Here is a 24,896-nt window from a genome sequence, read left to right as displayed (position 1 = left end):
CAAACCCTATTTTTAACTGTCCAAAATGATGAAAAAAATGTTGTTTTTACTCTCTGATGGTCAAAGCAAGTAAAAAAAATCTGTTAAATATGCTTAAAAAAATTAGTGAAAAAGTGTATGTAAATTCGGACCACCAGTTCTCATATATGGACATCATTTTTCTCTAAAAGCACATCAAATCAAAAGATGATACTTAGATTTTTATTCTAATTAGGTTCCAATAAGCTCCAACAGCAAAGAGAAATAATGCATTAACGCAACTAAAAAAACACCTTGAGCCTTAAGAGGTTAAAGTGGAGCTATTATGCAAAAATCACTTTTATAAGGAGTTTAAACAGTTGTGTGGCAACACTGTAACTATAACCAGTTTCTAAGTCTATTTTTTTAATAATCAGACTTGATAAAAACAGTCTGCAGAAACACTTTGATTGACATTCTCCTTTTGTGCTTGTTATCAGAGGGGAAACGCCCGCCCACTAGTGACAATCCCTCCCTCAATGGTGCAAAAACAGCCACCAACATGACGAAAGGGGAGTCAATTTAAACAGTGAACAAGGGTTGTCAGTGTCGAGGCATTATAAAAGTCACTTATACCAGTGCTTCTCAACCTTTTTTCACCAAGAACCACCTCAGAAAAAAAAAATGTCTCTCCAAGTACCACCATAATGACCAGTACTGAAGTACAGAAGCATAGCAGGCCTAATTAAGCAACTACAGCTGTGCACAGTTCAAAAACAAGGCAGATTAATTCCTATTATTAAGAATATGTATTATTATCAGACACTTGAAACATTATGAATAGCTTGAACATTAGCTGTGCTTGCAGACAAAAGGAAAATCTTCATTTAAATTAAAATGTGTTAATTACAGGGTTCAACGCTAGGTTTTTTCTTTTCCCACTGGCCTAATCAGAGTAGTTCAAGTTTTTACTTATTTTCTCTGGCCGCACCAAAAAATGAAGTTAGCCATTTAGTTATTCAGCATAACTTTTCTTTAAATACAACTGACAATTTAAAAATGATTTAATTTAAACGCAATACTCATTAGATTAATTAAAGTGAATAGTTTAATGTGTGGTTCAGTTGAAAACTACAACAATTTTATGATTTTTGTTCGTTTAAATCCCACCAAAATGCCTAATTTTAGAAACCGGCTCATTACATCAGTCTATACTACAGTCATCATTTTTAGTTTTTCATTTATTTGTAAACCTACATTTAAAATGCAGTTCATTTCTTGTTCCCAGTTAATCCATCAACATAATAATCAAATTAGCCCACGTTTTGATCAATTATGGCCTTTGAGTTGTTGTTTTTTTTTTAAATGTAGACTAAGAATGCTAAAGAAAGTCTATGAAGGGGGTCCGTGCAGGGGTGCATTTCTCGTCACAACAACGGGACTGCAGTCAGATCATGAAGCAGTGTTGGTCTTTCTTTCGAGGTGTTTAAATGAACAAAACAATTGGTCTGAAACAAAATATAAGATTTAAATATGGAACAATGATCAGATGGTAATTGCGGTAAATTCTCCTAACACACGGTAATATTTCAGCATGCTTTCACTTTCATATTAAACGCACATTTGCGGATAGAAATGACATCCCGCCCTACTCATCATTCTTTCTTCATATAGCCGTATAAATGGCCATTACACAACCATAATACACAGTATTACAGCCTGGTTCGTTGGATCGTTTTGTTTCACTACAATCGATCCGCTCAATCGAGCCAAGACCACCTCATTCTAGCAATCTCAGATCGGTTGATTTGCCGCGGACTCGAGCACGATTGCGGGATTCACATATGCCACACAATCTGCGCTTACTGGGCAAACGAGACCGGTTCCGAAACAAACGTCTGCATTAAAGCACGCAACTGGCAAACAGTCGCAGCCAAATTAACCTTTAGTGACAAGGCAGCACTGGCCCCGATCGGGCCGGTAACCATTCTGTATACTCTCCCGATTGTCTCTGGTCTCTTCTCAGTCCTTATTGTTTAGCCCTGATTTATAAATGACACTGTTCTTACAAAGTAAAACAAAAACTGCTGTACTTGTAAAGTATTAATGTATAGTAGCCTATATTCATCAAAACCTGGAAATGATGCTTGGACCTGATAAATATAGGCTATATGTCATACAGTTGAAGTCAGAATTATTAGCCCCCCTCAATTATTAGCCCGTTTATTTCTCTTTAACGGGGAACAGATTTTTTCAACACATTTCTAAACACATAATAGTTTGAATAACTCATTTCTAATAACTGATTTATTTCATCTTTGCCATTATGACAGTAAATAATATTTGACTAGATATTCTTCAAGATACTAGTATTAAACTTAAAATTACATTTAAAGACTTAACTAGGGTAATTAGGGTAACTAGGCAGGTTAGGGTAATTAGGCAAGTTATTGTATAACGATGGTTTTCTCTGTAGACTATTGAAAAAAAATAGCTTAAAGGGGCTAATAATTTTGACCTTAAAATGTTTTTTGAAAAATTAAAAACTGCTTTTATTCTAGCCGAAATAAAACAAATAAGACTTTCTCCAGAAGAAAAAAATATTAACAGACATACTGTGAAAATGTCCTTGCTCTGTTAAACATCACTTAGGAAATATTTAAAAAAAGAAAAGAAAAAAAAATCAAAGGGGGGCTTGTAATTCTGTATATATACAATTTTTTATACATTTTAAAATAAGCTGCATGTACAGATGACATTTAAATATTTTTGAAACATGAACATGAACTTGCATTTCAAATATATAATTTGGAATAACAATTAAATTAGATCTGCTGCACGTCATTTACAGTAGGCCTACTGTATGTGTGTCAGAAAAGCGAGTGATTAAATGCGTACAGTGCTGGACCAATTCATACGTGCGCTATTTTCGTGATTTGGTGTGAATGAGATGACATCTTAAGTGAACTGTGAAGTTTGCGTTAACTGTGCTCCGACGGCTGTTTTCAAACAGACTCTGGTACAGTTCGTGGTTCCTCCATCTATGCACACGGATACTAAGGGTCTACTCACACTCTGCTATCTGTACCATGCCCAGGCCTGTTTCCCGGATCGTTTGAGAAGTGTGAGTGCGCTGAATCGGGCTCAAGCACGGTTCACTTGGCCGGCCCTGGCCCGGTTGGAAGAGGTGTGCCTGAGCGCGGTTCACTTGGGCTTTGGCGCTGTACGCTTGTAGTATGAGTGCAAAACGCGCTAAGCCCTGAAAGCTACTGAAAGCGAGACGTGACTTTTAAGGGGCTGTTTGATATGGATTTATTAATCATTCTTACTGTTCAGTGAACGCAAACTGCCGTAGTTTATTAAAGACGAGAACTCCTCACAGCACGACAGCTGCACCTTCAGCAGACCTCCTCATTCCTGCAGCTCGTGAGCTTTATGATTGTTTATGAGCGCCAAAAGTGGCGGATCTGTTCGGTGAAATATCTGACTGCGTGTCCCCGCATCCCTAAGGACTGTTTGGTGAAATATTTGACTGCATGTCACTGCATATCAAACGACTGAAACGATATAACTAGAGAAATCTCCACTGTGCTGCTGAGTGACAGCGCTTCTCACTGAACAGCGCAGCATCGATGACGTAAGCGTGCCGAGGTCCCGATTGGGGTGTGAGTGTGGGCCGTCGGGGGAGACGGGAGGGGGGACAAGCGTGCTTTGGCCCGGTTCGAGGCAACTGTACCTAGTGTGAGTACGGCCTAACTTTCATTATATTCTACCTCTATGCTTCAACTATGGCAAAGTTTGAGTCTGTTCTTTGTCTCACGCCAATTGAATCCCATCCACAATAATTCGCCTAAATCTGAGGTAACAAATTAAAACGAAAGCCACGCTGCTTTACAAAACAAAAACCTTTATACGTCAAAAACACACATTATAACTACCAGCAGACATTTGAACACATTTGTAATAATTATGATGCAGCATGGGGATAAATCCTGAGTTTGCAGTAAATGAAATGCCAACACAACAGCACCGGTCTGCAGAAGGGCTTCTCTAGCACATGCGTATCTGCTCGCCAAGCACTGCGCGCATCTTCCTCTGGCTCTACGCCAAGCAATTTTTTTACATCTGATGATGCACTAAAGTGAACATTCTAAGCACACCGGTGTACGCTACAGGGAACAACCAATGTTGTCTGATCACATGAGTCTCGGCATTATCGTACGTGTCAAAGGGTTAAAAGTTGGTTAGAACAAAAACTCCTTTTAGTATGGAAAATATTCCTTCTATCGCGTGCTTTTGCTTTTAGTTAGAAAACGATTCAAGTTTTCATCAGCCTTAAATCAGCCTTTAGGTTTAATAGTCAGCTTCATCAGAGCCGAGTGAAAATGTATTTTGATCCAGAAGTGCAATACCTAGTTCAACCACTGGGTGCCAAACTTAAACACTGCACCTTTAATACTGCGAATATTCAATCAGGTATGTTCTGGAAAGTTACGAACAAACATTCTGAACTTTTAGAGACAACAGAAACTTTATTAACCCGCTCATTCAGAGTTTTCTGGTCTTCAATGTTTTTAAAACATCATTGCACAAACAAAACGAATATCTATACATTGTTCTTGGAACGTTTTATTCTAAAACATCTTATTTTGACATCCATCTAACATTTTTTAATGCTACTTGTTTTTGGTACATTCACAAAACATTTAATGTCAAATTTCCATATGATTTGCAAAAATATAAAAGGGAACGTGGCTGTAAATATCATAACTTATACATTTTTAAAATATTTTTAATGTTTACAGGATATAAAAAAAGTTTTCTTAAAGGAAAAGTTTGATATAATATTTGCTGTTCAAATACTAACAGCAATGTGTTTGGGTGATTTTTTTTTCTCTAGTAGGATGTTAAAGAAAGTTTTACGCTAAAACCGTGGTTCTTAGTGATTCTTAAATTGCAAGTCAAGCTATGTGGCTATAACGGCATTAAAACACACGTACAGACACAAATCAATTTATACATATATTGAACTCTGACTGCCAAAATACCAGTAGCCCTTGACCTTTGTTTTGTGAATCAACAAAGACCACAGTTTCAGCTAAAAATCTTTAATATTCTACGTTTAACCAAAAAGTGGGTGGACTAAAGTGGAAAATGAATGAATTTAATTTTAAGAAATTAATTTTTAAGCTGGGAAGGCAGATGTTAAAAAACCAAACACTTTAAAAGACTGCACAGCTATTATACACATAACGCAAACATAACCGTAGGTAACATCTGAAGTGGATCAAACAATACATTCATATTATTATAGTTTTGATTTATTCATTAAGCAAGAGGAAACTAATACATGGAAATATATGCAAATTACATGACATACAAGTTCATATTAGGATGTCATATATTCAACATTTCAAACTATAGCAAAAATGCAGAAAATATAGCAAAAAATAAAATTAGGCCCACAAATACGTGTATTTTTTTTCAAACATAATATAGCCTACATGAATACATATAAAATTAATTTGTTAAAATGTCATACAGTTAATATATTTGAATGTACATATTGTAATGGTAGAAAAAATATGTAAACATCCCTTTTTGCGATATTTTTAAATATAGCATATTATATAGGCCTATGTGAAACCCAGATAGAAACGTATGTCATGTAATTTGCACAAATGGCATATTACACACTAATTGTGATCCACTTCACATGCAGTACACACCAAAAATATCTGTCCATTAGCAGTTTTCCCTATTCTGTAATTTATTTTTCTCATTTATTTATGCTTTTGAATTGATTTATGGGAGCTTGATATTTCTTTCAACAACTTTTAACCTTGAAAATTTAAAAAAGGTGACATTTTTAAACATCTCCCAGCTGAAAAATCCATCTTAAACCAGCCTAAACTGGTTGGCTGGTTTTAGCTGGTTAACCAGCCAGGTTTTAGAGAGGTTTTGAGCATTTTGAGGCTGGTTTCCAGCCATTTCCAGCCTGGTCTTAGCTGGTCAGGCTGGAAAGTGACCAGCTAAAACAAACTAAAACCAGCTTGACCAGGCAGGTTTAAGCTGGACACAGCTGGTTTTGACTGAGCTCCCAGCCTGGTTAGGCTGGTTTTAGCTGATCATTTCCCAGCCTGACCAGCTAAGACCAGGCTGGAAACCAGCCTGGAAATGACCAAAACCCCGCAAAACCAGGCTGGCCAACCAGCTAAAACCAGCTTGTGCTGCTTTAAGCTGTTTTTTTTTTCAGCAGGGCTTTAATAGTTCAAGTAATACATCATTTACAAAAACCTTGAAATAAACTGGCAGTACATCTTCTGTCATTTTACATGGTTGTTTCTCTATATATCATTTATTATAGGCATACATGTTAGTCTATTTCAAGCTACTAAAATGTCAACAAAAAGTCACTTTAATTTTGTACATAAAAACAGAAGTGACATAGCAAAAATCAAGGTCCCATAATGCAATTCGCAACCTTAGATAAACAGAAAACACTTGTAGATCACAAAATATGGAAACTATTATTTAACAGATATATTTCTTTACAAAGTAGTCCACAACCTTATTAGACGATTTCGACTTCATACCTTTTTGGCGCCAAAACAGCGCCATTATTTAACATTCTCAGCTTGAAGACGGACTAAAAATGCAATAATGCGGTGTTGTTTTAGCGATTCCAGGCTGAAGGGATCCACTGCGGCTCGTTGTCCAGCTTCTGGATGATACTCAGGAGCTCACAGACGCTTTTTTCCGGCTCGTTATTCGTGATGAAGGTGTCAAACAGGTGACCGTAACTGTCCTCCATTTCACGCGCCTTCTCCATCATCTCTCTCACATCCTCGGGCTGCCAAACACGCACGACAGGGAACAAAACAATAAACACTAGTCCGTCAAATGTAACTAAATGCTGCTGTAGCTACGTCAAAAGGTTAACCTTTAAAAGTTTAGCGACACAAGAATAGACAGGCTAGAAAAAAAAAATTCAGGATTCCGCGCTGAAACAAGGCAAGGCATAATTTTTTATATTAATTTAAACTTTTACATTTTAAAGCAGCCCGTTTTATGTGTTAATATGATGATCTATGCTAACAAAAACAAAAAAATAGCTGTATTTTAGTGCAATTTATGACTAATGTTACATATAAGCTTCCATTAAAAGTAACTATCAATACATTTGCTACAGTATAAAGTTTATTACATTAGTCTTTTAAAATACAGATAATTATTTGTTTTTGATAGCATCGATTAACTAGCCTACATAATATTAACATATAGAATTTAGGCTGCTTAAAAAATATAATTGAAATTAATGTAAGATTAAACCTATAAAGCCATTCTTGTGTCAGTAAGGAAATTAACTAATACCAACAAATTGGTCTATCTATCTATCTATCTATCTATCTATCTATCTATCTATCTATCTATCTATCTATCTATCTATCTATCTATCTATCTATAAGAAATCTCTTACCCACCGACTACATTTGATCAATAATACAGTGCAATTGTTTATTTCTTTCGTTATTATCATTTAATTAGCATCGTTAATTGTGGTTCTAAATATTATTAATATATAAACCGTTTATGGTCATATACTATTCAGTATTCTTTGATTAATGGAAAGTTCACAATGACAGGACTTAATAAAAAATTAAATGTCTTGCAACATGTTTTTTTGTGTCCCTGGATTACAGTCAATTTTTTTAAAGATAACAATATATTTTATTAAATATAGTTTTCAACAAAGAGAATAAAATAAATGTTTCGTGATCATAAAATCACCATTTTAGAATGATTCATTAAGGACCTGGTTTAATGATGCTGAAAATTCAGCTTTTAGACACAGGAATAAGCTATATTTTAAAAGAGATTCAGATAGTCGTTATTCTAAATTGAAATATTATTTCACATTTTGGCCATTTTTAAAACCATATTTCCAATTAAATCAATGAAGCCTGGGTGGGCAAAAGATTTCATTTAAAAACATTTAAAAATCACCAAGAACACTACAAAAAAAAAAAAAAAAAAAAAAAAAAAGATTAATTGGATTTACTAAAATTCTTTAAGGTAAAAGGTTGCAAACCATTTATATGGGCTGAATTTAAACAAACTAAATTTAGTAATGTTTAACTTCATTTAATTAAAATCAGCCCATATAAATTGTTTGCAACCACTTACCTTATAAAAAAGAAGAGTAAATTCAATGAATCATTTATTTCCATAAACTATTGACTGCTATTGTAAAATAACATGAAGTAAAATAAAAAAAGACCATGCGTTTCTTCACTCCTCTGGCCAGCATTGTGGAGAATCGCTCCTGAGGAGGAGGTGGAGAAAGAGGAGGAGGAGAAGGCCTGATGAAGATGATGTATGGTTTAAGATCTGAGGAACAGAGCACTTGCAGCGACTGAGAAATACAAAACAAACCAGAAAAACAAGCTTAATGCAGATGTTCTACAGTAACTGAAAAGAAATTAATGCATTTTCATGTTCACTGTACAATAGCTGACCACAAGCCCATTAATGAATATCACAAAAATGTCCATCATTGCAATTGTTTTAATACAAATATGCATTAATTAATTCTAGGTCTCTAGTGTAAAAATGCTGGGTTCGATTTGTGTTGGGACAACATGAATAAATTTAAGTTTGCTCATTGTTTTAAGTGAACTGAACATAAAACAATTAGGATGTCTCCAAAAAAACTTGAATAATTGTGTTGGTTCGGCTCATTTTAAGTAGTTTGAACAAACAGCAAACATTTTTTTTGAGTGCTAGTAGCTTGTTTTTGTTTTATTTTCAGTACAAACTGACATTAATGTCTCTTGTCAGTGCACCTTTACATATTATATTTTACAATTAATAAACATAATATACTCTAAACTCTAGGTCAGGGGTCACCAATCTCGTTCCTGGAGGTCCGTACCCTGCAGGGTTTAACTTGATTCAAAACACCTGCCTGGGTGTTTCAAGCATGCCTAGTAAGACCTTGATTAGCTTGTACAGGTGTTTGATTAGGGTCGGAGCTAAAATCTGCCGGACACCGGCCCTTCAGGAACAAGTTTGGTAATCCCTGCTATAGGTTATATATATATATATATATATATATATATATATATATATATATATATATATATATATATATATATATATATATATATATATAAAAAAAAAAGACATCGCCCCCTATATGATAGTTTTTACTGATAAACAAGATTAAAGTACTTTTTTTGTTAAATTTGGAGTAAGCAGACATAGTTTAAATCTGCGAAAGCCATTACTTTAAAAAATAAAGGGATAATACCATAAATCCTGCCATGATGGGTGCTTTACCTTCAGCATAATCAGAATTAAAGCAGTGAAATAACTATACATGAATGGAACATAAATCGTAACAGAAACATTGAGAAAGTGAACAGAAAAATGCTGTAAAACGCATGTGCCACATCAAAAACAATTGCAAAAAAGGCCTCAAATTTTAACGTCTATATATATTTGATATAAAATTTCATAAAACCCACGATCTGATTTGATATGGAACGACCCATCAGGATCTCAATGATACTAAAACACAATCTACATTGTAAAAAGAACTATAGAAGTGAAAATGAATTCAAAACAACAACACTGAGGTTTCCTGTCCACTCCATTTCATCTCCTTTTTGATGTGGATTGTATACACCCCACAAGACAGGCCTTTTAAACTTTTCAAGATAAATATGATCCAATACAGCAGTTTGGTAAGAAAGATTCAAGGTCATTATATGTTTTGCATTTTAAAAAGTATTTTATTTTGACACCATAAAATTTGCTCTTAAATTCAGTTTAGTTTGATTAAAAATTTATTTAGTTCTAGTTTAGTTTTATTTTTTTTAGTTAAAAATGTGTATTTTTTTAATTCTGTAAATTGATTATTTTTGCAAAGTATTATTTTATTTCAGTTAGTTTTTCAGTGTCTATTGATAGTTCCGTTCAGTTATTGTAAATCATTTTATTTTAGTTTATGAAAACGTTGTCCAATAGTTTTAGTCTTAGTTATAGTTTACTAAAATAACCTTGGAATGAATTAGATGAAAAAAATACACAAAAATGTAAACATAAGACTGTTTAAAGATATTTAATGTGGTCATAACCATACAAGTAACAAACGCATACAAAGTAAAAAGGTCATAAAATACGAAATATAAAAAATATTCACACATCTCATGGGGTTGCGCCTTGGTGCCATTTCTTGAAGCAATTATACAATGACACGAAACAGCGCTATCTTGCAGTAGGAGCAGAATAAGGGAGTTTTGTTTTTGTTTCCAATTTGCACGACACAAATTTTCTCCCATTCGTTGCATCTGCTCCATAATACTCTGGAGAGCATTCTTTTGTTCGAATGGACAAGTCAGGAGGAGGAGACTCTGTGTTGGAGGGCGAATATGCATTCGGGAAGAAAGGCATGTGTGCCGAATTGTCAATAGACTCTTTGGAAGCAGATGTCAAGGGATCTTTGAACACAGGGTTTCTGTCTCTTCCAGCACTTACGAACTCGAAGTGTTTCCCTGAACTTTTTGTGAAAGATGGGCATCTTTTTTTGGGCTTTCACCAATTGTTGGTTAAGTATGAAACTAAACCACTGCAATGTCAAGAAAATGGTAGAGGATCATCTTGTACCATTTTGTGGTCTTAAAAACATTATAAAACTCTATAAAGGAATTCGAGAGATCAACCGCATCCATATATATTTGCTGTATTTGCGCATGTTTTCCACACACCATCTTCATCTTAGGTATGTCTGCTGACACTATTATACGGGAATGCTTTGTGAATTGTGGAACACATAAGCACTTCTCTCGCATCCCTTCACTTTACAAACAGAAGTGGACCTTTTCGAGACCACCGAATGGATCCTCTTTCTGATCTTTCACCTAAGTCATTGACCTTCGATAAATTGGAGTTATGACTCAAAGTTCCCCAAGCAAAGATGCTGTTCTTCAACATTTCTGAGAAAAGAGTCGGACTGGTATAGATGTTGTCAGCGTATAACCTTCGCCAAGGACATTGCCATCAAGTAGTCTTATTACAGAAGTGTACCCTACACCTTTACCTGAAGAAGCTGAACTCTTTCCATCATGCACAAAGAAATTCCATGGGTACCTACAGGATGAATTATTAAGAACAAAGTCTGCATCCCAATGTAGTTGGTCAATAGTTCTATCGCTCGAGTCCAATCCTAGCCATGGTTGCAACCATTCTCTCATCCACTGTGATCTCTCTGTTGGGGTGAAAGTGTTTCTTACACGCTGAAAGAAGGTCACCATAAAGAAGCTTGATTTTAAACAATTGGTGTGCATTTCGTCTAGCCATTCTCCTTATCTTCGTCAAGATCACAGAGGTTCAGATTTCAGGAGATCGCCTGAAACCATGCCTGGGACATGATGGATTGAGGGTAGGAGAAACTGTACATTGGCTTTTTTGTCCAGTAGTCCACGATGGACTTAGTTTTCACTAGACCCATGTAGACAACCAGCGCCACATAGGAGTTGAATTTAGCAATGGTTAGAGGTACTCAGCGAAACATTCTTACTTTTGTCCTCCTTTCAGCATTGCTATTGGTGTTGCGGATAAATGTCTTGATGGCAGAGGTGGTGGAAAACTTTAAGGCAGTATAAATTAGGTCATTCAAAAACTATGGACCTGGAGTTCATTTGGGAGAGATCCTGTGAAGTACTGGTTTCCCATCTTTAGTACTCAAGTCAAGCCATTTATCTGGTTTGCCCCCAACTTCTGACCAAGGTGAAAAGATTCCTTGGTTCTGGTATGCCTTAAAGAATAAGTTGTGATGGGCTTTGATTTCTCTTCTGCAGAAGTGGGCTGAGGAGTGACTCCAGACCTGGATGTTGGTTCTGACTCAGGTTCTAATTTGGTTAACAATGTAGGATTGGGAGCAGGCATTAAATACGATTTAGGGTGAGATCGGAAGGGAAATTGGAGATGACTATGGGGCTAAAATCAGCAGTTATCTTTGAACAAGGAATTGCGATAGGAGTGAGTTTAGGGACTGGTTAGGTTTGAATGGTAAAGAACTCCAACAGGGTCGACCTCTCTGTCTTGGTAGGGTGAAATCTGGACTGGGTATGATTTTGGTTTGTGGAGTGGAGTAATGGACAATAGAGGGAGAGGCTTCATGGGTGGGTTGATTGGGTGTGGTTTCAGTGGTAGATATGAGAGTGGATTCAGAGGTGGGCTGAATGAAAGTAGCTTCAGAATTAGAAGTGGGCTGAGGGATGGCTCCAGGGCTGGATGTTGGTTCTGACCCAGGTTCTAATTTGGTGAAGAAACTGGGATTAGGAGCAGCTTCAAATATGACTTTACAGTGGGATCAAAGTAAAAAATTGAGATGGCTATGGGGCTAATATCAGCAGTCAGCTTTGAACAAGAAATGGTGGTGGGAGTGGGCTAAGTGATTGATTTAGGATTGGATGGTAAATAACTCTTATGGGGCCGATGTCTCCGTCTTTGTAAGGTGGGTACTGGACTAAGTATGAGTGTGGCTTTAGAAGTGAAATTTTGGATGGTAGAGCGTGTGCATTCAGGGGTGGGTTGAGTTGGTGTAGCTTCAGAGTTAGAAGTGGGCTGAGGGATGTCTCTAGAGCTGGGTGCTGGTTCTGAACAGAGTTCTAATTTGCTGAAGAAAGTGGGATTGGGAGTCAGCTTTGAAAAAGGAATGGTAGTAGGGGTAGGTTAAGGAATTGGTTTAGGATTTGATGGTAAAGAACTCTTATGGGGCCGACCTCTCCTTTTTTGTAAGGTAGCAACTGGACTGGGTAAGAGTGTTGTTTGAGGAGAGGAATTATGGATGACAGAGTGGCGTCAGGAGTGAGGTGAGTGGGAGTGGATTTTGGGGTGAGTTCGAAAATCGAAGTAGCTCGAGAGGTAGGTTGAATAGTAGTGGCTTTAGAGTAATTTTAGGGGTAGTTTCAGAAGCGGGAGTAGCTTTAGATATAGGTTGAATGGTACTGGCTTTAAAGGTGGGTGTGGGAGTGACTTCATGAGGTGATTTGGAGGTGGATATGAAGAGTTTGCCTTGTGATGAAGTAGGTGACGGATGATTGCCACCCCTAGGTGACTGAGCTGATACAGGTGATTTTAAATGGTCTGGACTTTCCAGTTCCGATCTTCACCAAAATCAAAACTGTAACAGAACACACATAAAACAAACTGTAAGCCAACCTTTCGTTTGTGGATAATTCTGGTACAATGGTTGCTGTTCATGGGTCAAAAATCAAGAGTTTTTACTAAAACACAATGTCGTATAGCATCATTAAAGAAAAAAAAAAAAAACAGTTTGTTGTGCATAAGATCTCATCATAGCCTCATATAAGACAACAAAAAACATTCACTACACTTGAATTTTCTAAATTTCATAGCTTTATTTAAGAATCTACGTATATATTTTATTATATACTTATGTCTATATAATGGGGTGAGAGGCACCCTTAAGAATGCTGTTAAGTGACTCCACAAAATCTTCGACTTTGAATCCCCTTAAATAAAAGGATATAATGACAACATAAAACTTTCCACATTTGAGAAGAAAAAAATATTACATTTTATTCAGATGCCTTAACTGAGCAAAAAGATTTCATCTGGTCCAAATACTCTTATTTAAAATGGTCAAAAAGTAAGAAGAACTTATAGTTCATGACCAAATCTCTTATGTTTGTACTGTAGGGGCAAAACAAACAATACAACACAATGTTGAACACAATTCTTTCTCAAGCCTTTTGTACCATATTTGAAACACACACAAAAAAAGGATAATTAAAGTTTAAAATGATCAATCATTGAACCACATTCTTAAAATATATATTTCTACAGTTATGTTAAAATGCATTTTATTTGCGCCAGCATACCGTCGATCGTTTACAACAGCTTTTTAAAGCAAAGGTTTTGTGGTAATTTAGACATTATTAAAGTTGCATATCAAATGTGATGACAGAAAGCTTTGTAAGGTTAAAAATGTCATTATTTCATGAACCATCCAATCTTGAGTACGATTTAAGATTTCGATTGTCATTTTAAATAACTGTGAAACAATATTTCCATTGTATAGAATGTTACATTGCATTAAAAACAGATAAGGGGCCCATCACACACAATATGTCTCTACATTTTATTGTGGTCCTTTTCCATGATGTTTTTTTAAGAAAAACTTGCACATTAGGGATGTTTGTCACAGTCTTTCTGCAGCATTTCGCATGACCCAGCCTTCAAAAAGTCAGAAGTTGAAACAAGTTCAACTTTTAAAAAATCTAATCTCGGTTTGGGACATCAGGAGGTCATGTAAACGCTAGTCAGAAACAAAAAAAAACTCCCTTACTCACTCATCTTCCCACAGCTCGTCCTCCTTCTCTGAATCACTGGTCCTGTCAGTGTCTCCATCAAGGTCACTGTCGGCCTCAGGCTTGTGATCAGAGCCAAATATTGAGGTCAACTGATCATCCATGGTTGTTGGAGAAGGTTGAAAACTGAGCTCGGGGGAAGATTCAGAAGCAGGTGCATGATCAGAAGCAGGTTGTGAAATGTGATTTAAGGGTGCGCCTGTCTGCTGTGCATTGGCCAATGGAAGAAATGCTATTGAGAGTCGTTGCCTCTTTGCATTGGGAGATTCTGAGAATTCTGGGTTTTCGTCCTTTGGAGCAGGGCTTTCTTCATCAGTTGCATTCACACTGCAACACAAACCAAACCCACTTTATTTGCACACATTTAGTTTGTACTAACACCGCAATACAAAATAAGTCAGATAAAAGCAAGACTGAATACCATTAAAGCCTAGTTCACACTAGATGATTTTAAGCCTGATTTGAGCCCGATTTGGAAGGTAATGAGCTTGCCGAAGGAACGGGCTGTGATCAGGAAGAAATCTGCGGGTGCACGGCGCTCGCCACTCTTTATGTGTGAACTACTGAACAACACATCAACGAGGCTCGCTGACGCGTCGCCAACACCTCGCAGACGGAAATCCAATATTTAGCAAGCTGAATATTCCAGAGCAGTCGGCCGACTCAACCCCACGTGTGGTCAGATGTAGTGACGAGCTGCAGCCAATGGGAGAGCATATCAGCATGAGCTGAATGTGTGGCTGTTTCTCAATATCCGTTCTTCAGCGGTCTTGCGTCCTCGTGCAACGTCATCATCAGCTGCCTAAATTCAGTTCCAATACTCAAGACCGCAAGTACGGAGGATGCGTGAAACTTCCCGGATGTGATCTTGATATCGAGGACGCACCGATGCAGACTTGAGCACCGAACTCGCGCTGGAAGCCCTAGAAGTCATTGCTACTTGAGTTGGGAAAAGCAGTATTTTATTTAGATTTATTATTAAAGTTCAGAGATATCACTTATTTACCTCAGGAGTTTCCCTAAATGAAACGATGAAAGTAAACATTAACATGAACATCTTAATAAAGGAATAAACACATTAAGGGTGTTTGTTTGCTGAAATTCGTATTAAAATCTGTTTTATTTATATTGTGCAGAGTATATTTATCATGTTTTTATGCAAAGTATATATTTTGAAGAGGGGGGAAACAATAAATCATTGTTTGAGTGCTGTAATGTTTAAATAATTTCCATTTAAAACGCGTGAAGGTCACATGACCATCAGGAAGAACGCAGCATCCCATTTCTCAAAGGACGCGTTCTCTGTCCTCGTGGTCTCCTGAGTTTGTTCTTCCGAGGACACTTGGCAAGACCGATCTCCACAAGAACGCAAGTCCGTTCTCTGCGTTCTTGGAATTGAGAAACAGCCTATGTGTGTTCAGGAGCTCAGCAGAAACATCTGTGATTGGTCAGAATGGGCATCGGTGCACTCGCTTCATTCTGCGTTAGCACAGACATGAGAGTAGGCTATATTAACAGTGCAACTAGAATTCTGTAACTAATGGAATTACCATACTGCTCATTCTGACCGTTCTCATATAAAACGCCATATTGTCACAACATATTTACATTCAAAGCTATTATTGAGATATTAAAATTAAGCTTTGAATGTCTGGCATCATATTTAATGACACCATTACTCTAAAAATATAATCTTTTTTCGGTAATACAGCCTATAAATATGTAGTTAAGATACTAGAACATGCAAAGGTCTTGGCTTTCATTTTCACTTTCAAACAGGAGCTATTTAACAGCACAGAATATGCCGTTTTGAAAGATATCTGAAGTAAATTGATGTTTTTGCCATCAGAAAGTTTTGTTTATGTTAGCAGTAGTTGCTAGGCAAAAAATGCACACATATTTACAGTGAAAAGTATCAGACATGCATGCAGTCATTTTGACCAATATGGTAATTTAAGGGTGCTTTCACACCTGTGAATCGATTCAGTTGTTCCGAAACAGAGATTACAATTGTTACATTGTTGCTCTTTGCTCTTGGAGCGGTTCGCTTTCACATTGCAAAGTTTCTAAACGGACCAAAATAGCTAAAACAAGTCACGTGCGAGTAAACTCTCCTTACATTGGTCAGAGTTTATTTTGCAGCGTCCCGCTAAGCTGTCAGGAGAGGTGGTGGTTTGGTGGTGATTGACAGGGTGCGCGCGATGTGTCTGAGGAGAGACACGGTGGGGAGGGGTGAGAAGGGTGCGCGACGATGCCTATTTGAGGACCGGGAGGGAGACGCGAGATTACCGGGAGATCATCACTCGTTTGCGGGCATCCGGAGACTCGCGAAAATTCCCGCCCTACTCATAATTCTCTCTTCATATATAGCCGTAAGCCTATTACATATCCATAAAACACTGTGATATAACCGCGCTCGGATCGGATCGCTTTCTCACTGCAATCGAACCGCTCAAGGGTTCGTTTCAATCGAGCCGAGACCACCTCATTCAAGCGATCTCGGAGCGATTACTTTGGCGCGGAACAGAGCGCGATTGCCCTGTTCACATATGCCAAACGAACCGCGCTAACTGGGCAAACGAGACACGTTCCGAAACAAAAGTGTAGGTGTGAAAGCACCCTAAGGCAGAAATGCTCAGTTCTTTACTGTTTTGTAATTAAAAAAAATTATGTCAGAAAGAAATACACTGATAATTAGAAAATGGCAGAGTGTTATAGATATGTTAGTTTTATTTCAAAGAGTTATACAATTACAAAAATTAAAAACTCTCTGTGTATCTATCTACTCAAACCTTGCAGATGAGTGATTAATGCGCTGATAAATCAGCTGATTTGACGATGTTTTTAAATGCTTTCTCCAAAGCTTGAAACGCTGTCAGTGATGTCATCAGCACACAAGCAGCCAATAGTGTTCAGCTTTTTCTGACGCCTCCCTCAAAATTTCATTGGCTGTGGTTTGGTAGCTTGAATGAACTGATGGGGAATGAGTTGTTGTCAGATCATGTAGTGTGTGACCCCCCTCTTGTGGATCGTTCACGGAGTGTTGCGTAGTGTGAACACCACAGCGATTAAAAGACACAAAGTCAAGTCATGTAGTGTGAACGGCACAGCAATCTGCCGATGTTTAAAATCCTGTAGTGTGAACTAGGCTTAACATTCATCAGGGAAAGAACGCAGGGATGTCATGATACTGGAATTCGGTACCATTGATAATGAAATTTTAAAAAGCGTTCATTTCCTGCTAACATTTAAGCGCGTTCTTAAACATCGCTGATGTGCTATTGTGTTTACATGCTCAACAGAAATGACTGCGATTAGCCGTCAAGCTCATCGGTTCACCAAACTCACCTCTGTTTACTGAGTGTAACCACAGATACAGGGACACTGGAGTGTTTTAAAGTCATGTCGATCAGCTGGTTTGTCTATAAGCTGACATACGAGCGATCCCATGATGAATCGCAGCTTTAAAACGATCCGCTGTCTTTGTATCTGTGGTTACACTGAGTAAACATTTCTGGATTTCACTGCATGCTCAACTCAAATGAAGAAATAGACATATTAATGTTAACAACATGATGTTTACTCACCTCGTCTGCTCTTCGGCTTTGCTCTCTCTGGAGTCTCCGTCTACCAGAATCTTCGTCGATGTAGTTGTACAGAAGAGCGTGGCAAGCGATTGCGAATTCGAATCGGATGTAGCAGAATTCAGGCTGAGATTAAAAGCAGATGTGGAATTCGGGATGAGTATGGGTGCAGAATTGGGATTCAAATTAACGGAGGATGCGGGACTGGAAAGAGTTAAAGGACTGAAATCAGGGCCGAGTGTAATGGTGGATGTGGAATTAGGCCCAAGTTTAAGGTTCTGCGCTGAAGTATTAGGGATCAAAGTTGCAAACACAGGAGGTTTGGGCACGATCATGGGATACAGGGTGGGTTTTTGAAGGAGTTTGACTTTGGATTTGTCTTTAGGAGGTCTGCCTCGCCTACTCTTCATGCCAGGGGGAGCTGGTGCGATTCTAGGCAAAATCACTGGTTTCACTGCTGGTGCTGGTGCTGCTGGCGGTGGATTAGAAACGTTTTTACGTGGTCGTCCTCTTCGTCGTGGTAAAGATGATGATGACGGGGATGCATTTTTCTTTAGTTTTGACTGCATGAGAGGCTCCCATTCTTCAGAAGAATCAATACTGCAACAAATAATCAATACACTAATGAGGAGTGCACTTAAACAATAAACAGAACAGTTGCATTAATCTTTACTGCTGTGATCAGGGCTTGACATTAACAAGCAAGACCAACACTCCCACTAGCCACTTTGGCTAGTTGAAAACAATTTTTTCGGATTATAATTCTTAAAGCAGAGTTCTACAATAAGGAAGGTCAAATATGCATGCAAAGATGGTCTGGGAATTGAGAAGCAACACGACTGGCAAAAATAATTGCGTTCACGCGAGCAATAGAAAGCAGGTGAACAACGAATGAGAGGATAATCACTCGCGCTAACAGCTAAGGTGATGCGCGCTACCGTTTCCTTGCGTGAAGCAACTGTGTCTAGAAACACGACCGATGTGATCGGGTCCCTTTCAAATAGACTAGACAAATGAACATGCACCCACAGTCTTGCTGCTTTCAAGGGTTCCAGATTTGTCTTTTTGTAAGCAGCATCAGTTGCTTTCACTTTAAACATTCTTTGAACAGATTATTATGGGTCTAACGTTAACCGGGCATGTGTGATCATCTTTCATTATCACACGGTTTGTATTTTACCTGCTTTCTTTTGCGTTAAGCTAATATGGTTTAATTATCATTTTTTACAATAACATTGCTTTAATGGGAGATTAACTCCCCGTTCATGTGTAGTTAACAGGTGATCTGGGACCTTTAGCCAGGACAGATTACTGTGTATATGTTTTGTTAAATAAAAAATATAGCATACAGCTATATTTTGCTTGCTTTGGCATATTTAAAATTTGTGGCTAAGAAACAATTAATTGTTTATGTTTGTTGTGGTAAGAGATTTATTCATTCATTTTCTTTTCGGCTTAATTCCTTTATTAATCAGGAGTCGCCACAGTGGAATGAACCGCCAACTTATCCAGCATATGTTTTACGCAGCGGATACCCTTCCAGCCGCAATCCATCCCTGAGAAGTGGTGCGAGATAAATTTGGTAAATACTTCCTTTTGAGCTCTGAAAATTATGTGAAATAAAAACTAATTGCAATACTATGAAATTGTGACCAAAATCTAAATCTTATTTTAGCATGTCAAAGTCTTATTTATGTGTATAAAATATATTTTCCCAACAATAAAATTGTGGCTAGTGAAAATGGCGAGTGGCTAGTAATGTTGGAAATCTACTAGCCACAGTTTCTGGTGATCAAAAAAAGTTAATGTCAAGCCCTGGTTGCGATCATAACAGATATAATAACCCAAAAACAAAAAGTGACTGCAGTGCTTGCAAGATTTAAATTCTTAAAGACTATTTAAGACTATTATTAATTGGCATTTCAGACTTTTACTTTTGTCTTAAATGCTAAGACTATTTTTTATAATATGCTGGTGGTGCATAGTCATTTCTGTTTACCTGAACACCATGGCCAATCAGTGGTGTTTAAGAATGAGCTTAACAGCACTTAAATGTTACTGGGAAATGGATAAGGGTGTCACGATCCTCCAAATCCTTGATTCAATTACATTTTCGATTCTAAAGGCACGATTCGATTTTCGATTATGAATAATTAATTAATTAATTAATGACCAATTAATTATTTGTAGCCTACCGTTTAAACTACCTGACCTGCAGGGTCTTTGTTTTACCCATAAACAAATCATACAGTAAATGAATAAAGGCAAGACACACACATAATTACCACCTGTCAATCACTTTTTCTGCAGGACTCGTGAATAGGCAGTGATCTGTGTCGTTATAATGGCGTCAGTAAAAAAGACGCACAACCAACAGGAACCAGCCAACAGTATCTGAGGTGTTCGCTAAAATGACTAAGTACAAGTGAGTGAAAGATTGAAGCAGTCCTCTGACTGCCTGGACCTGCTGTCTCGAGCTCATATGGCTGTGTGTGCGTCTCTGTGTGGTCACGTGATGTGCATTTTCAGAGGTAGTGAGGAAGGAGGGCTGCTCAGAAATGCTACACGCCACTGTGGATGTGTGTAAACAGGGCCTGAGTGTGTACTTTTCGCGAGCGGATTTGCAACGAGGCGGGCGGAGGATCGCGATGCCGGTGTTGTCTATCGGACAAACCGTACGTAATACGTACATATCAGAGCTTGCAAAACTGTGTTTTTTGGTCGACAACACGAACGTTGTCAACATAACTCACTGGAAATCCAAAATGCTTACACACCGGCGACTTCATTGAAAGAGGAGATGGGTTTAAGCTCTGTCGACGGGTCTCCTGCTTCTGCAGTTTAACAAGCACTTCAAGCCTGTTTTTTTCCCGCTTGGCAAGCCAAGCTGATGTGACATGGGGGCGTGGCAGCATCGATGATTCTATTTTTTGATTCGATAATCGAAGTTGAGCATAAATTTCAATCGATTTCAATTAAAAATCTAAATCGTGACACCCCTAGAAATGGACGTTTTTAAAATTTCAGTACCGTACTCAATACTTGTGACAACCGTAATCGATCCATAAATCATGTTTTTGGAAACTTTGTAAGCATTTCAACGACTTGAGCATCTTCTTGTGAATAACTGACTAAGGTTGGGTTGATAGACGATGCCATCGCTGATGGCCAATAGACATCACGATGCTGAGCCAGCACCACGATCCTCTGCCCCCGCCCCAGCAGCAACCTGCTCGCGAAAGATAAACACATCCCCATTTCCAATAATGCGTCTTAGTTTTAAACTGGCTTTTTAGAACAAAAACGATCCACATCCGGACTTGTGTTTCACCTAGCATTTCTGAAAAGCCCTACTTCCACACTATATGAAGTTCCTAACGCAGGGGTCACCAACCTTTATGAAACTGAGAGCTACTTCTTGGGTACCGCTTAATGTGGAGGGCTACCAGTTTGATAAACACTTCTCAAATAACAAATTTGCTCAATTTACTTTTAATTATACTTTATGTTTTTGGTAATAATTAATGATATTCATCCCTGTGAAGACACAGATCATGTTAATGATTCTCACAAAAGTTATCAACAATGATTTAACAGGGTAGGAAATGCCCTGTATTTAATGTATCAATGTGCAGCACTTTATTTTTAGATATCTCTGCAAATATTTACATTTTTAAATGATTACGTCTATATTAGATGAAGCTTACTGGTAAGTGGTGCTATGGTGAGCTATTTTTAGAACAGGCCTGCGGGCAACACCTGTGATCCTCGCAGGCTACCCTGTTGGTAACCCTTGTCCTAACGTAAGTTTGAGATGATCAGTCAGGTGGGTCAGTCAATCATCACGCAAGTACAGAAGTAGCGGTCTTTGCACTGTTTCAGTTGACTTTCGTTTCGGCATCCCTCCACCTCCCCATCTCCTCCTCTGTTCTCTAAAGACTCAACTGCAAAATCGTTTACCATGTTGACGCAATTGATTGAGCAGGTGAACTTGTGAAACTATTGAAAACGCACATCACATGACCACACACACACACACACACTGTCATGAGCTGCAGCATATGTACGCGTCTGAGCTCCAGCAATTGTGCTTTGAGCACAAAACCCCAGAGAGCAGTGCACACCGCACAGTTTATCAAGGATGTCCCGCTGGATCTCGAACCACTTGTTAAACGTGATAATTAATTAATCTTGTCTCTATCTAACGACTATTTTGTCTTTTGAATCTATTAGGTAGCGTGTCACAGCGTCAGTACGCTGCTTTAACCCTTCGCTTTCCTGCAGCCGTAGTCATTTTAGTGAAAACCTCAGATACTGTTGGTTGGTTGTGCAGCTTTTTTACCAACCAAATTTGTGGACGCCATTAAAACGACACAGATCACTCTGCCTATTCATGCCGGAGTCCCGCGGAAAAAGTGATTGACCGGTGGTAATTTGTGTGTAACTTATCCTTATTTATTTATGATTTGGTTATGGGTAAAACAAAGACCATGCGGGTCAGGTAGTTGAAATGGGTAGGCTACAAATAAACAATTTGTTATGAATGAATAAATTATTCATAAATAATAAATTCACCGATGCCATCGTCCATTGTGAAGTTTAACAGATATCGTATGATGCCAAATTGGTTGACATTGCCCAACCCTAAAACTTACACAAGCAAAGTCAAGATGGTCAACAGTGCTTTAACTATAAGATCTGACTGTAAGGAGCATCTTTCCACATTGACTGTCATTCAAATATAAACCATGTGTAAACAGTAAATCCATGCAAATCTCCAATAGCAGATTGTCATTTTTGTTGGATAGCATCAATTGCTTTTATAGGGTCAGGTCTCTTTTGAAGGCTCTATAATTAATTGAATTATATGTTCCATGCATAAAATATATCATTGACCACAGATGATGAATGCATAGAATATTAAGTAAGCCTGCCTCCATACAATTTTATCTGCATATGACTTGGCATTTGGAGTTATTGTGGACATTTCCCACTGAAACATTTGTGGCCCTGGACCCCAAAACCAGTCCTATGTTGCACAAGTAGTATATGTGGAAATAGCAAAAGATTGCATTGTGCGAGTAAAAACGACGAGGCTTTTATTTAATGCAAATATCATTGGAATATTACGAAAAAAATGTTTAATGAAGACATTTTGTAAACGTAAGTAAATATACCCAAACTTAATTTTCTGATTATTAGTAATATGCTTTGCTGAGAACTTTAGTTTGGTCAACTTTTAAGGTCATTTTCCTTATTTAGTTAGCTAAATATTGCATGATAACAAACTATACAACAATGCAGAGCTAAATTACTCAGCTTTCAGATAATGTAAAAAAATCTATTTCAGAAAACAAAAGACCCCCATGACCGTATGATTTTGTGGTCCGAGATCACATTTGATAAAAAGTTCAGCACACAAATAGTGATGCACGATGAGGTCATTTTGATTGTAGCCTTTTCTCAAACGCTAAAGAACATCTACATTGATTTAAGCATAACTGAATAATTAGCAAAATACAGTGTATTTGTTATTGAGGTAAAGTTGGTTTTATATTCCCACATTCATTAATTCTGATTATTATTGTTTACCATGCTACTTTGAATATTCAGTAAGAAATAGCATGTAATTATGAAAACATTAGCACTATTTAATCGAATGCGAACAATGTTGTAGTCATTGACTGCTAATATGATTTCTCTATTCAGAATTTGCTAATAATACATCTCTGCAATTTATATTATTAAGGAAAATATCCAAATGTATGAAAATAAACCAACTTTACCCCAATGTTTTGATTTCATGGTGCATTCACCAAAGTAATTAAGCACTGTTCCCCCCCTCCAGGTATAAAAGTTGCATTTCAATAAACAGTAAGTAAATTAAATGAAATAAATACATTTTAAAAGTTGTATATTTGCCAAATATTGCACGATAACAAACCATACATCAATGCAAAGGTAATTTATTCACCTTTTAGATTATGCATTAACTTAATTTCTCCTCAAAAAAACTGACTCATTTAACTGATTTTTTTATTTTTTTTGCTCTAAGAATACATTTGAGAAAAAAGTTAATTAATTACACAAATAGTGACGCCCCTATGCATGATGACATCATTTTGATTCAGGCCTTTTCTCAAACGCTAAAGAACATCTACATTGATTTAAGCATAATTGAATAATTAGCAAAATACAGTGTATTTGTTACGGAGGTAAAGTTGGTTTTATATTCCCAAATTCATTAATTCTGATTATTATTATTGTTTAACATGCTACTTTGAATATTCAGTAAGAAATAGCATGTAATTATGAAAACATTAGCACTATTTAATCGAATGCGAACAATGTTGTAGTCATTGACTGCTAATATGATTTCTCTATTCAGAATTTGCTAATAATACTTCTCGGCAATTTATATTATTAAGGAAAATATCTGAATTAAGGCTGGGCGATTTTTCCGATTAATTCGAATTTACGTTTTAAGATGATTTAATTTAGAATCAAATCGAGAAATCGCGATCTTTTGGTTTAAACACGAGTAGAGGTGAGGGACTGTAGCAGTGAAAAATGAAAGTACCCGCCCCCATGACGTCATTTAGCGGACCTAGCTGAAAACCAGACAGATCAGGCAGCATAATACAGAGAGTGGAGCAAAGCGCATGAAATGATCAGTATTTAAAAAGGGGAAAAAGAAAAATAGATTAAATATATTATTTTATATTAGACACACATCTGGTGCTTGTATTTGCTCCTGCTATACGTCCACAACTTCACACATTGGGTTAAATTAGGCTTTACAGTTTCCATGTTCAGTCCTTTTCTTCCACTGTATCTTTTTAAGAAGGCAGCAGCTTTACAACCTGTCATTCAATCAGAAGAAGACAAAGTCAAAGCCGAGCTGACAGCCAATCTTTCCTAGACTCAGCAAAACTAGCAAAAATACCTCTGT

At 37.3% G+C, this 24,896-nt stretch overlaps 2 protein-coding genes and 2 long non-coding RNA genes across 20 annotated transcripts in view; 2 read left to right on the top strand and 2 right to left on the bottom strand.

The window, feature by feature from the left end:
• Positions 1–4,470: 4,470 nt before the first annotated feature.
• The window catches only part of pals1b (protein associated with LIN7 1, MAGUK p55 family member b), a 77,713-nt gene continuing 57,287 nt past the window's right edge, over positions 4,471–24,896 (bottom strand). For 4 of the 17 annotated variants that reach the window (XR_015517421.1, XR_015517426.1, XR_015517427.1 and 1 more), the window contains 3 exons: positions 8,240–8,374; positions 6,200–6,811; positions 4,471–5,889 (listed from right to left, as the gene is read on the bottom strand). Coding sequence is in view for 4 of the 17 variants with exons in the window: in XM_087296294.1 (XP_087152420.1) it covers positions 6,635–6,811; positions 8,240–8,374 (312 nt within the window). In the remaining 13 variants the exon portion in view is untranslated. Of the gene's footprint in view, positions 6,812–8,239; positions 8,375–24,896 lie in introns of all 17 variants that reach the window. The other 13 variants (XR_015517420.1, XR_015517425.1, XR_015517428.1 and 10 more) reach the window with 5 other exon arrangements.
• Positions 10,070–24,896, bottom strand: part of im:7140055 — a 16,242-nt gene continuing 1,415 nt past the window's right edge. The window contains exons 2-4 of the mRNA NM_001423432.1: positions 17,948–18,544; positions 14,343–14,687; positions 10,070–13,150 (exon numbers count right to left, since the gene is read on the bottom strand). Coding sequence (NP_001410361.1) covers positions 13,105–13,150; positions 14,343–14,687; positions 17,948–18,544 — 988 coding nt within the window. The 3' untranslated portion in view covers positions 10,070–13,104. The remainder of the gene's footprint in view (positions 13,151–14,342; positions 14,688–17,947; positions 18,545–24,896) is intronic.
• On the top strand, positions 15,341–18,233 carry LOC147832352 (uncharacterized). Its single transcript, XR_015519164.1, has 2 exons — positions 15,341–16,319; positions 16,986–18,233. It is a non-coding gene; the product is annotated as an uncharacterized LOC147832352 (long non-coding RNA).
• The window catches only part of LOC147839499 (uncharacterized), a 2,638-nt gene continuing 1,733 nt past the window's right edge, over positions 23,992–24,896 (top strand). The window contains exon 1 of the long non-coding RNA XR_015519178.1: positions 23,992–24,037. This is a non-coding gene — a long non-coding RNA (uncharacterized LOC147839499). The remainder of the gene's footprint in view (positions 24,038–24,896) is intronic.

This window comes from Danio rerio, chromosome 20 (assembly GCF_052040795.2).
Source record: "Danio rerio strain M-AB ecotype USA chromosome 20, GRCz13ab, whole genome shotgun sequence".
Classification (NCBI taxonomy): Eukaryota; Metazoa; Chordata; class Actinopteri; order Cypriniformes; family Danionidae; genus Danio; species Danio rerio.
This window is presented reverse-complemented; position numbering and strand designations above follow the sequence as displayed.